Below are 13,755 nucleotides of genomic sequence, written 5' to 3' on the forward strand. Positions count from 1 at the left end.
GGTCAGTTACATGGATGGCAGGGCCATGAAGTGCTAGGGTGTGTGTGCAGATTGATGGGAGGAGGCACTTGAAATGGTTTGGCACCAACTAGATGGGCTGATGGGCCTGTTTGTGTGCTGTACTTTTCTGAGACTCTATAACAGCCAAAAGAGTATCTGACAGAAGTGACTTGCCTCCTGACACCTGTAGGCCCTTCCCCCATGAAGGCACAAGGCCAGCGTGTGATAGAATACTTTCCAACTGCCTGAATGAGTGCAGCTAAAACAACTGCTAAGAAGTATGTTACCATCCAGCACAAAAGAGCTGTCAGATCGACACCTCTTCCAGTTTTCTGAACAGTTAGTCCCTCCACACCAGCACATAGGTTCCTCCCAGACACAAACTCAACAACAAAGGACACATAGAGAAGAGACAAAGGAACACCATAAAGATGCAGGTTTCTTTCCAATCATAGTTGCAAGTCAAGATGGTGTACATCACCTGCTGCTCCACTGTTACTAGCTTTAAATCCTGGCACTCTACTAACAGAGCGGTGAGAGTACTCTCACTCAAAGGTCAGCAGCAGTTCTTCAAGATATGGGCTCAAGGGATTTAGGAAGAGACAATAAATACTGGTTTTATCAGCAATCCACCCATTTCTAAGTAACAAAAACAACATGAGAGACCTGCTTTGCAACCTAGTATAATTTACAACATCATAATGAACAAGTTGTGACAGGGCTTGAATACTATCACCCTTTATAAAGTAAAATCAAGCCACCTAGGTGACACCAGAGCTTCACTTTCAAATGAGCTCAATACCTTCTACGTTTGCTTTGACTGTCAAAACATGGAGAAACCATCACAAACTCCTGCAGTCACTGATAATCCTGTGATTTCAGTCTCTCAGGCTGACATGCAAGTAGCCCTCCACGAAAAGCATCCGTACTAGATGGGGTAACTGACCAAGTACTAAAGGCCTGCACTGATAAACTAGCTGGAGTGTTCACTGAGATCTTTAACCTCTCGCTTTGGCAGTCTAACATACCCAGCTGCTTCAAGCAGACTTCATTTATACCAGTGGTAAGAACATAGTAATCTGCTTCAGTGACCATTGTCCAGAAACACTTACATCCACAGTAATGAAGTTGTTTGAGAAATTGGTGATGAAATATATCAACTCCTGCCTGAGAAGCGACTTGGATCCTAACAGAGAACCAGGACCACAGTAGATGTTATCTTATTGGTTTTTCATTCAACCCTAGAATATCTGGACAGCAAAGATGCATACATCAGGATTCTCGTTATCTGCATCTCAGAATTCAATATCATCCCCTCTAAACTAATCAATAAGCTTCGAGACCTTGGCCTCAACATCTCTTTGTATAATTGGATCCTTGATCCCCTCACTTGCAGATGCCAGCTAGCTCAGATTGGCAGCATCTCCTCCACAATCACCACCAGCTCAGGTGCGCCACAAGGCTGTGTACTTAGCCCCTGCTGTACTTGCTTTGCACTTATCACCATGCCATATGCAAGTTTGCTGGCTTCACTATTGTAGGCTGAATCAAAGGTAGTCATGAATCAGTACAGGAGGGAGATTGAAAATCTGGCTGTGTGGCTCCACAACAACAACCTCTTACTCAATGTCAACAAGACCAAGGAGCTGACTATTGACTTCAGGAAGAGGAAACAAGTCTATGAACTAGTCCCCATTGGAGGACAGGGGTGGAGTGGGTCAGCAACTTTAAATTCCTTGTTGTTATCATTTTGGAGGACCTATCCTGGGCCCAGAGCACAAGTTCAATTGTGAATAAGGCATGTCAGTTCCTCGATTTCCTTAAGAGTTTGTGAAGATTCGGCATGACATCTATAACTTTGACAAACTTCTATAAATGTCTAGTGGACAGCATATTGACTGACTGCATTGGAAACACCAATGCCCTCAAATAGAAAATCTTACAAAAAGTAGTGGATACAGCCCAGTGAAAGCCCTCCCCACCACCGAGCACATCTACACAAAGCGTTGTCGCCGGAAAGCAGCAACCATCATCAGGGATCTCCAACACTCAGGATATGCTCTGTTCTCACTGCCATCAGGAAAGTACAGAATCCTCAAGCCTCACACCACCAGGTTCAGAAACAGTTATTACCCCCTCAACCATCAGCCTCAACTTCTCTTGCCCCATCACTGAAATGTTCCCACAATCTATGGACTCACTTTTGAGGATTGATCATCTTATGTTTTCGATATTTATTGCTTATTTATTATTTAATCTTTATTTTTGTATTGTTTGTCTTTGCACACTGGTTGAACACTCAACCAGTTGGTCTTTCATTGATTCTATTGTATTTTCTATTCTATTATGGACTTATTGAGTACGCCCACAAGAGAATGAATCTCAGGGTTGTATATGGTGGCATATGTACTTTGATAATAAATTTACTTACAACTGTGAATATTAAAAAAAAAAATCACCCTCAGCAGCACAAATCAGTTATAATGTGATAACGACACACACAAAATGCTGGTGGAACACAGCAGGCCAGGCAGCATCTATAAGGAGAAACGCTGTCAACGTTTCGGGCCGAGACCCTTCGTCAGGACTAACCGTAAGAGATTTGAAAGTAGTGGGGGGAGGGGGAAAATGCGAAATGACAGGAGAAGACCGGAGGGGGTGGGATGAAGCTAAGAGCTGGAAAGGTGATTGGTGAAAGTGATACAGAGCAGGAGAAGGGAAAGGATCATGGAACGGGAGGCCTCAGGAGAAAGAAGGGGGGGGGGGAGCACCAGAGGGAGATGGAGAACAGGCAAACAACTAAATATGTCAGGGATGGGGTAAGAAGGGGAGGAGGGGCATTAATGGAAGTTAGAGAAGTCAATGTTCATGCCATCAGGTTGGAGGCTACCCAGCTGGTATATAAGGTGTTGTTCCTCCAACCTGAGTTTGGATTCATTTTGACAATAGAGGAGGCCATGTATAGACATATCAGAATGGGAATGGGACATGGAATTAAAATGTGTGGCCACTGGGAGATCCTGCTTTTTCTGGTGGACCGAGCATAGGTGTTCAGCGAAATGGTCTCCCAGTCTGTGTCCAGTCTCACCAATATATAAAAGGCCACACTAGGAACACCGGATGCAGTATACCACACCAGCCGACTCACAGGTGAAGTGTCGCCTCACCTGGAAGGACTGTCTGGGGCCCTGAATGGTGGTGAGGGAGGGAGTGTAAGGGCAGGTGTAGCACTTGTTCCGTTTACAAGGATAAGTGCCAGGAGGGAGATCGGTGGGAAGGAATGGGGGGGGGGGGGGACGAGTGGACAAGGGAGTCGCATAGGGAGTGATCCCTGCGAAAAGCAGAGGGGGGGGGGGGGGGGAGGAAAAAATGTGTTTGGTAGTGGGATCCCGTTGGAGGTGGTGGAAGTTACGGAGAATTATACATTGGACCTGGAGGCTGGTGGGGTGGTAGGTAAGGACAAGGGGAACCCTATCCCGAGTGGGGTGGCGGGTGGATGGGGTGAGGGCAGATGTGTGGGAAATGGGAGAGATGCGTTTGAGAGCAGAGTTGATAGTGGGCGAAGGGAAGCCCCTTTGTTTAAAAAAGGAATACATCTCCTTCGTCCTGAAATGAAAAGCCTCATCCTGAGAGCAGATGCGGCAGAGACGGAGGAATTGTGAGAAGGGGATAGCATTTTTGCAAGAGACAGGGTGGGAAGAGGAATAGTCCAGATAGCTATATCACTTTCGCCAATCACCTTTCCAGCTCTTAGCTTCATCCCACCCCCTCTGGTCTTCTATCATTTCACATTTCCCCCTCCCACTACTTTCAAATCTCTTACTATCTTTCCTTTCGGTTAGTCCTGACGAAAGGTCTCGGCCCGCAACGTCGACAGCGCTTCTCCGTATAGATGCTGCCTGGCCTGCTGTGTTCCACCAGCATTTTGTGTTGTTGTTGTTTGAATTTCCAGCATCTGCAGATTTCCTCATGTTATACTGTGATAGCCTTCTATCTGCAAGCACCAGAGCTGTGTAATTCAGTAACAGTCCTGTCCCACCAGTAGATAGGCTAGTATTTCATTCTCAAACCCTGTTGCAGTCTGCTCTGTTCTCATGCATTGCCCCATTGGGTTTTACCCCAGGTTTGATTCGAAATCAGATCCAAGACAGTTATATCATGAGGACTGATGCCACAAATTTAGCTTGTATTCATTTAGTTTAGGAGATTTAAAGGGTAATTTAATTGCTTTTTTTAAAAAAATGAATAATGAATATATAGGATGGTGCCAGAATTCAGAAAAAGAGAAAAGAAATCTTAAAAATTAAGCTTGGCCGTTCAGGGGTGAGATCTGGAAGTGGTCACAGAACATTGAAACTCCGCCTTCAGGAAGTCGTGGATGCTGTGAGTCAACAGGTACTTTCAAGGCTGAGAATAAAAGGGTTTTACTAGATCAAAACATCTCAGGGTAGTTTGGAATAAAGATAGGTAAATGAAGTTGAGGTGCATCTATCAACATGAACGAGAACAGATTTGAGGAGCTGAATGTCAGGAATCATACAATACAGAAACAGGCCCTTCAGCCCACCTGTGCATACTGACCATCAACCTATCGATTATCAACACTTGGCCCGTAAACTTGGTGATTAAGTGCTCATGGCCTCCAAGTGTTCTGATATTGCCCAAGCCTGCTCTCTTGGGCTCATTTTCTCTCAACTTTTCCCAAACGCCACTTATGTATGGTCTTAGATCCTGCTAATTCATATCACAATCCAACTGGAAGCAAGTAAAACATTAGGTACCTAGATTGAAGACTGCAATTTCACCAGAGGATGAACTGTGAGGCCCAATATAGACTCCAGAGACAAGGAGGAGGGTGTCTTCAGCATTGAATTGGGAGAACTGGGTGTAGCTCCAATTGTAGGGGCGCATATTAGCACTATGTAACACCGATATCTCCAGGTCATTGTTCCATACCTGAAACAACAGTGAACAACCTCCTTGAAGTCGCATGGTAACAGGAAATGATTCTGTAGTGTTATGAACCACTTTAAACAGCTTTGGGGCATGGCAGCATAGTGGTTAGTTAATGTTGAATTTTCTGGGAAATTTGATTAAGTAAATTAATAGATGATATCATTAATAGGGAACAACAAAGAATCAGTGAACCCACCAAGTTCACTAATATTATTCAGGGAATGCAATATACAATCTCTACATGGTCAAGGGACACAGCAGCATTATTGACCGAAACAGTTCAACAATTTAGCAGCAATAAATACAAAACAAGCCAGTGACGCTCACATCCCATGAACAAATCAATGAGAAAAATCAGAGTTAACTTGGATTTTAACAAGCTTCTAAATACATCTTGATAAAAGAACTCCAATGCAGGTGTCAATTTACAGGCATTAGTATATCACACAAATTAGTACCAGGCTAAAACAGTACAAAGGAATTTTCTTGGTACTAGCTGGAAATTAAATTAAGACAGGATAATGTTATAGGTGATGGGATGGAGATATGACTCTACCGAAGGAGGTGTAAGGCGCTCCTTCCCTCTGCTAGCCTGCAGGTCACCCTTGGACAAAATGTAGCACCAGCTTAGCCCCTCCTGATCAGGGTCACGTGAAGCCATGGGAGTGGGTGTGGATGGTCGCATGAGCAGCTGGTGCACATCACAAGTCCTGGTTATGCAACCACAGATGCCAGGCAGACAATCTCTGAAGAGTATTGATAACGGCAGGGGTCACACGTCTTGTAAATACACTGCTTAGAAGAAGGCAATGGCAAAACACATGTGTAGAAAATTTTACCAAGAACTATCATGGTCATAGACCATGATCGCCCACGTTTTACGACACAGTACATAATGATGATAAATATTATTGCGAAAAAAATTTCTTTAGATCAACAGATCTCTGGTGATGGGCAAAGTAATCAGAAAGTGGGTTCTGACAACGATCATATGAGCAAGCTGGTGACTTTGGGAGAGGAAGTGGGTACTTTGGTGGGGAGGGTGAGCAAAAGAAAGCTAGGGCCAACAGAAGAGGAAGCAAGAGAGAGTTGGCGCAGCAAGCAATCTACTGGAGGAATTCAGCAGGTCATGCAGCATCTGTGAGAGGAAAGGGATTTTCGATGTTTTGGGTCAAAACCCTGCATGAGGCATGGGGATGGGGTGGGGGGGGGGGGGAGTGCAAGCTGGGTCTCTTGGTTACAGGGAGTAGGTGGGAAAAGCAAAAGAGATCTAGGACCAGCTGATGGAAGGGACTCCAAAGGGGAGAGTCAAGACCTTTACAGGAAAAGAACTCCTACCTTGACAAAACAGTCCTTGGAGCAAGAGCCAAATAAGTAGCCATTGTGAGAAAAGCTGACATGCAAGACTTGGTCTCGATGTTCCTTCAGAGTTGCCACCTGCACACAGGGAATTGTATCATACAGCCTGCGGAACTCACCCAGCCATGAAGTAGCAGCTGCAAGACAAAATGTTAGCACAAACTTGTTATCCTGGATGTGACATTGCAAATCATAAACACAAGAAATTCTGTAGAAGCTGGAAATCCAGAGTATCACACAAAAAATGCTGGAAGAACTCAGCAGGTCAGGCAGCATCAATGGAGAGGAATAAACAGTCAACATTTCGGGCTAAGACCCTTCATCAGAACTGAAAAGAAAGGGGGACGAAGTCAGAATAAAGTGGGAGGAGGGAAAGGGGTGCAAGGTGGGAGGGAAAGGGTCGTGATAGGTATCAATCAGTGGAACATTTACGATGACTTGGTTCCCTGGCCTTAACTTTGTTACAATTTTTAAATTTTGCACCGACTTGGTAGATCAGAGATAGCAACAGTCCAGTGAGTGACGGAAAAGAAAAGCGCTGAAATAACTCAACTTTGATTTGTAGGAAGTAGGTCATAGCAACAATGCTGGGGCAGCGGTAATACCCGAGTGCCTTCCTGCCACTGATCTGGTTTATAAATGTGCCACAAAATACATAACACCAAAATGCACTGTCAAATGGAGTAGATCCCTAAGGAACTCTTTACAATTGAAAGAAGATTTCAATATGGATTGACTATAATTCCGGTCTATTCTTCCCCTGGATTTTCCACCCTGCCTTTTGTGTCTATCCTTTGCCTATTCTTTATCAATGATGCTGGCTTAATTTTCATTTCCATCTGTCTTCAGTCCATCACTTTGACACAGTACATCCTGACCAGTGGTACACTTATTGTGTCACTTCCTATTTTCAAAATGGGCACAAAGAACTTAACAGAGGACATACAGCATTACAGTACAGTACAAGCCCTTCAGCCCACAATGTTGTGCTGACCTTTAACCTACTCCAGGATCAATCTAGCCTCTCTCCTCCTACATAGCCCTCCATTTTTCTGTGTGCCTATCTAAGAGTTTCTTAAGTCCCCCTAACGTATCTTTCTAACACCACCTGTGGCAGAGTATTTCCATGCACCTACCACTGTTTAAAAAGAACACTATCTTGACATTCCCCCTATATTTTCCTCCCATCTCCTTAAAATTATCCCCCTTGTATCAGCCATTTCTGCCCTGGGAAAAAAGTTTCTGCCTATCTACTATCTATTCCTCTTACCTTGCACACCTCTATCAAGTCACTTCGCATCCACCTTCCCTCCAGAGAGAAAAGCCCTAGCTCGTTCAACCCATCCACATAAGACATACTTTCTAATCCAGGTAGCATCCAGGTAAATTTCCTCTGCACCTGCTCTGAAGCCTTCCTATCCTCATCCTTCTTATATTGAGTCTACCATAACTGAATACAATATTCCAAGTGGGATCTAACCACTGTTTTACAGAGCTACAACATTACCTTGTGGCTCTTAAATTTAATCATCCGACTAATGAAGGTGAACAAATCATACACCTTCTTAACAACCCAATCAACTTGCACAGTAAATTTGAAGGATGTGAACCCCAAGATCCCCGTTCCTCCACATTGCCAATAATCCTGCCACTAACCCGATATTCTGCCTTTAAATTCAACTTTCCAAAATGAGTCACTTCACAATTTTCTAGGTTGAACTCCATTTGCTGCTTCTCAGCCCAGCTCTGCATCCTATCAATATCTTGTTATATCCTTCAATAATCTTCTATACCACCCACAATTCCACTAACATTTACGTCATCTACAGACTTTCTAACCCACCTTTCCACTTTCTCATCCAATTTCTTTATATATATATATATATTAAAAAAATCAGGAAGAGCAAGAGTCTCAGAACAGATCCCTGTGCAACAACACTATCAATTGATTCTTGATTTTATCCTGTATCATGTTGCTACCACTTCTGTCCACTTTCCATAGCAAGTAATAAATATTTATTCTAGAAAGCCTAAACACAGTAACTGACTGGGTGCTGGCCAAGGTGTTTCACTAAGGGCTGAGGAGAAAGTTAGGAAACTGCTATCTATTCCTCGTCATCAAACTCCTTACATACCACACTAATCTCATCCAATCATACCCGTCACTCAGCTCATTTCATAGAGGTGACCATTTTCTTTGCTGATGCTCAATTAACTCAAAACCAGCTCTTTAATATTTGACCCAACAGTGTTTGTGCTGTGTTGTCCTCGGCAATCTGACTAAAAACCACTCACATACACTAACCTATTTGCCAACTTTAATGTTCCCTCTAATTTTTAATAGTCAGTGTGCGCAAAAATCTTTTGTGCAATTTTTTTCCTGTGACAAAAGTACGTATGCACTGAATGCACACATGGTACAGTTTATGTAGGTTTACAAAATATTTGACATAAAACTGCACAGAACAACAACAACATATTTAAGTCACTCAATTATTTTTCTCTCTCCTGCCTTTGGCATTTACCCATTCTTTGTAAACTCTATCTAGACCAATAGAACTTCCATCTAACGGATAGCTTTTGATTCTCATTAACATATCCAAATAACATTCACTTAAACGGTCTCTCAGCTTGTTTTTGAGTTGATTTGAAGTACAAATGCCACCATTTGATACAAACGACACATGTTTTGATGTACAAGTGACAAAAAGGAACCTTCAAATTCTTTAAATAGGGCTGCTCTAGCTTACGTCATTAAAGTTCAAGCTCTTTCCAAAGGTACAAGCATCTATTCTGCAGGAAGTTCTGCAGCAGATGAAGCTTCCAAAGACACAGCATGCATAGGTGACATCTGGATTCATCTGGAACTCATTCCCTAATCCTCTGATTTCAATACATCCACTTCCCTATCACATGATTCTGTCAATGCTTGGCATCAAGTATACAGACCACTACTGAAACCTGATCATTGGACTCATCAGACTATCTGTGCCAATGAACAAATAACTCAAGACAGCTCAAACACTAGTCATCAAATCCATAATTGACATTATAACATAGGAGCAAGAGACCTCTCAACTTTTCCCAACTGCCTTCCCTGATAGACTCCCTCAGCACAGAAACATATCCTTCAGCCTATCTTGTCAATGCCAACCATGAAGCCTACCTACGTTAATCCAATTTGTCCTCATTAAGCCTCATATTCATTCCTATGAGTGGTTGAGTGGGGCCACAACAATAACAACCTCTCGCTCAATGTCAGCAAGGCCAAGAAGCTGATTATTAACTTCAGGAGGAGGAAACGAGAGGTTCATGAGCCAGTCCTCATCAGGAGATCAGAGGTGGATAGAGTCAGCAACATTAAATTTCTCAGTGTTATCATTTCAGAGGATCTGTCCCGGGTCCAGCACGTAAGTGCTATTGTGCAGAAAACATGGTAATGCCTCTACTTTCCTAGAAGTTTGCCAAGATTCAGCATGTCATCTAAAGCTTTGACAAACTCAGAGCCTGGTATGGAAACACCAATGCCCTTGAATGGAAAAGCCTACCAAAAGTAGTGGTTACAGCCCAGCCATCACAAGTAAAGCTCTCCCCACCACTGAACGCTCTCACAGGAAATCAGCATCATTAAGGACCTGTACCATCCAGGTCAAGCTCTTTTCTCACTCCTGCCATCAGGAAGGTGACGCAAGAGCCTCAGGACCCACACCACCAGGTTTAGGAACAGTTATTACCCCTCACTCATCAGGCTCTTGAACCAGAGAGGATAACTTCACTTCATCTGCCCCATCAGTGAACTGTTCCCACATCTCACTTTTAAAGACTCTTCACCTCATGTTCTCAATATTTATTGCTTACTTATTATTATTTCTTTTATGTTCTTTCTTTTTGTATTTTCTCAGTTTGGAGTCGTTTGCACATTGGTTGTTTGTCCATTCTGTCAGGAGCAGTCTTTCATTGATTCCATTGTTCCTTGTATTTACTGTGAATGCCCACAAGAAAATGAATCCTAGGGTTGTATATGGTGACATATATGTATTTTGATAATAAATTTACATAGACCTTCTTCAGCGAGACATGCGAGCCTAATATTAACTCAGTATTAGTATGGACCTGACTAAGGCTCCGTTTAACTGAACCTTTACTTCCATCCTTCTGCAGTTGATCTCACTAAGATCTTGAAGAGTCCTACCACAAAGAACCATCTAACCTGACAGCTGCTCTTGACAAATTGTTTAGTGCAAATGTGATAATTAGGTACTTATGTACAATTTCTAAAAACACATTAAAATTTCAATAGAGGCATATAAAAACAAATTTATCACATTGTAAATTAAAAGTATTGGAAAAATAGCATATTAATTGTAATATTTGACAGAGTTTGGACAGGTACATAGATAGGAAGGAGGGATAAGGGCAAATACAAACAGATGGGATTGGCGCAGATTATCCCAGAAAGGGATTTGGAGACCAACCTGGATGTCGAGGGATTGACCGATTCACATTGTAATAGCGATAAAAGAGATCCCTCCACAGAAAGTCATCACGGGACACTCCGTACCATTGCCTGCAAGTGCTGCCAGCAGCAAGGACATCCTGGTGTTCCAGGTTCTGGAACACTTCAAGGACAATGGTATCCGGCAGCAGGGGGTAGACCCCGTTTTCCATCGTTTCATTCTGAGCTCATGTACACTGAAAACAAGATGATAAACAGCATGGTTTCATCGGTAAGGAGAGAGACTACATACAAGTGAAAGATAAACATGAAGCATCTCAGGACTTCCTCTGAACAATTTTCAGGTCCTGGACAATATTGCTACGGGTTAATTTTCGAAACACAAGCAAGCAGCACAACAAGGAAGGTTTAAGAATTAACCCTACAAAGGAACTGCAAACTTCGAGGGCTGAAATGTCCAGAGTGGTGGTTAAAATTGATGGAGAGAATTCACAAGGCCACTACAAGTACACATGTTACAGAGCAAGGAGAAGGTGCTTTTAATTATTTTACAACAGACAGCACCAATCCTCTCACCAAATTTTCACACTTTCTATGCAGCACCATCACCTCCCCCGGTGCCCCTCCTCCTTCTCTTTCTCTCATGATCTACTCTCCTCTCCTATCAGATTCATTCTTCTGCAGCACTTTGCCTTTTACACTTATCACCTCCCAGCTTTTAACTTCATCCCCCCCCCATCCACCTGGTTTCACCTAAAACCTTGTCTTTTCCTCTCCTACCTTCTTAATCCAACATCTTCTCCCTTCCTTTTCAGACTTGATAAAGGGCCTCAGCCTGAAACATCAAGTCTATAGTCCATCAATTTCCATAGATGCTGCCTAACCTGCTGAGTTCCCCCAGAATTTTGTCTGTGGTGCGAGAAGTTATGACAGAGTTACCCAATATATTCCAGACCAAAGCACGTTTCTATTTTTTAAAAAATTAAGCAGTATCACCATCATTTGATTGACTGATTTGTCACTACCACCCCTCCTAGAGCACAGTCAACACTACCTCCCCCCCCACCCAAGCCACAGGGAACCGAGCCCTGTAACATCCCTCTTCCCTTGGCTTCAGGGTTCTGTTATACCCCTTCCTTTCCCTAGCTCCAGAATCTTCTTGCCCCCTCTTACCCCACACCAGTGTCCTGTTACCCCATTCCAGCTCTACAGTCCTGTTGCCCAACCCTTGCCCCACAACAGCATCCTGTTACCCCACTTCAGCTTCAGTCATGTCCCCCCTTTCCCCGTATCAACGTTCTATTACCCCAGTTTCAGTTCCAGTGACCTGTTGTTCCCTCACTCACTCACTCCAGGGTCGTGTTGCCCAGTTTCCCCTTTCCACCAGCTCTGGGGCCTTGTTACCCATCTCCCCCCACCCACCAGCTCAAGAGCCGTTACACCCCCTTCACTCACTCCGTCCCTGTTACCCCCTTCGCCTCAGCTCTGAAGTCCTTTTAAATCCCCGCCTTCCCCCAGTTCCGGGGTCCCGATATTCCACGCCCTGCCCCCGGCTCCGGGGTTCTATAATCCGCATTCCGGCCCCGGAGCTCCGGAGTCCCGGGCCCTATCACCCCTACCCCCTCGATCCTCAACGCCTTCCCCCAGGTCCCAGGCCCGACACTCCCAGCCCGTACCCCGTCACTTTCCCCGTGTCCAGACCCAGTCACTGATACCCTCCGCAGTTCCGGGACGACAGGCCCTTTGTCGCCGCCAATCCCCACTTGCCCGAGCCCCGGGCCGCGGTCCTCACCAGCCGCCTGTTGCCGGGCCGCACGGCCATGGGCGCGAGAACCTGGCGAGAGCGCGGACGCGGGGGCGCGGACGGCGTGTTGGTCGCGGCTCTGCCCGGGCAGAGCTCTCCCCGCGGCCGCTGGGACGGCGCTCTGCGGTCGGCCCTGCAGCCGGGTAGCCTCTCCCTGTCGCTCTGGGTGAAACGGGCCTGGGAATCATGTCGGTAAACCGGACCTTAAACCTGACGACCTGGCATATGAATGACAGACCAGACCACCAGTAGATGGTAAACCCAACTACCTGACATACAATTGACAAACTAGATCACCCATCGTTAAACCCAGTCAGTAAACCGGACCACTCATCGGTAATTTCCCTCATCTGGTCAGTAAAGTGGGCATCAGTCGGTAATTCTGACCTTTATTCTACAAACTCATGGCCAGGTACACCGGCAGGAGCAAAGGAACCTAACCATCCATCGGTTAACCAGATCATCGACTGGTAAACCTGACTACATGTTGGTAAAAACACGACTTTCAATCGGAAAACTCACTTGTCGGTAAATCCACGTGGCTCGTGTGGAAGCTGTAATTGGAAAATATAAAAGTCTTTATTCACACAGCAAACCTCCAACATAGAGCTTGTGCAAGAGGATCTTCCCCTCGATGTTTTTAATACTTCTTCAAAACAAAGCTATAGCTTCATTTGTGATAATCATCAACTTTAGCATTTGTAATATGGTCGGGTAGATTTATAGAATTACATATTTTCTTACATGAAGAACTGCAGGAGCCTCAGAACCACCAGGTTCAGGAACAGTTATTATCCCTCAACCATCAGGCTCTTAAACCAGAGTGAACTGTTCCCACAACCAATGGACTCACTTTCAAAGATCCTTTGTGCCATGCTCTTGATGTTTATTGCTTATTTACTATCATTATTATGTTTTTCTTTCTTTTTCTATTTGCTCAGTTTTTTTTTATCTTTTGATGGCACCAGTGTCCAATGGTGACTTTTTGCAGACAGATTACAAAATTACTCTGTATAAGAGCATTAGAAATAGGAGCTGGAGTAGGCATCTGGCCTGTTGAGCCTGCTCTGCCATCAGTTAAGATCACAGCTGATCTGGCCATGGACTCATCTCCAGTTACCTGCCTTTTCCCCATAACCCTTAATTCCCCTACTATGCAAAAATCTATCCAACCTTGTCT

General features: G+C 44.3%; 1 protein-coding gene across 4 annotated transcripts in view; it reads right to left on the bottom strand.

Annotated features, from left to right (window-relative positions):
* The window catches only part of fbxw5 (F-box and WD repeat domain containing 5), a 53,467-nt gene extending 40,484 nt beyond the window's left edge, over positions 1-12,983 (bottom strand). The window contains exons 1-4 of one of the 4 annotated variants that reach the window (XM_059994436.1): positions 12,963-12,983; positions 10,791-11,007; positions 6,295-6,452; positions 4,782-4,956 (exon numbers count right to left, since the gene is read on the bottom strand). In XM_059994436.1, coding sequence (XP_059850419.1) covers positions 4,782-4,956; positions 6,295-6,452; positions 10,791-10,983 — 526 coding nt within the window. In that variant the 5' untranslated portion in view covers positions 10,984-11,007; positions 12,963-12,983. Of the gene's footprint in view, positions 1-4,781; positions 4,957-6,294; positions 6,453-10,790; positions 11,008-12,447; positions 12,745-12,962 lie in introns of those variants that run through there. The other 3 variants (XM_059994434.1, XM_059994433.1, XM_059994435.1) reach the window with 3 other exon arrangements.
* Positions 12,984-13,755: the final 772 nt, after the last annotated feature.

The sequence above is a fragment of the Hypanus sabinus genome, chromosome 18 (assembly GCF_030144855.1).
Source record: "Hypanus sabinus isolate sHypSab1 chromosome 18, sHypSab1.hap1, whole genome shotgun sequence".
Lineage (NCBI taxonomy): Eukaryota > Metazoa > Chordata > Chondrichthyes > Myliobatiformes > Dasyatidae > Hypanus > Hypanus sabinus.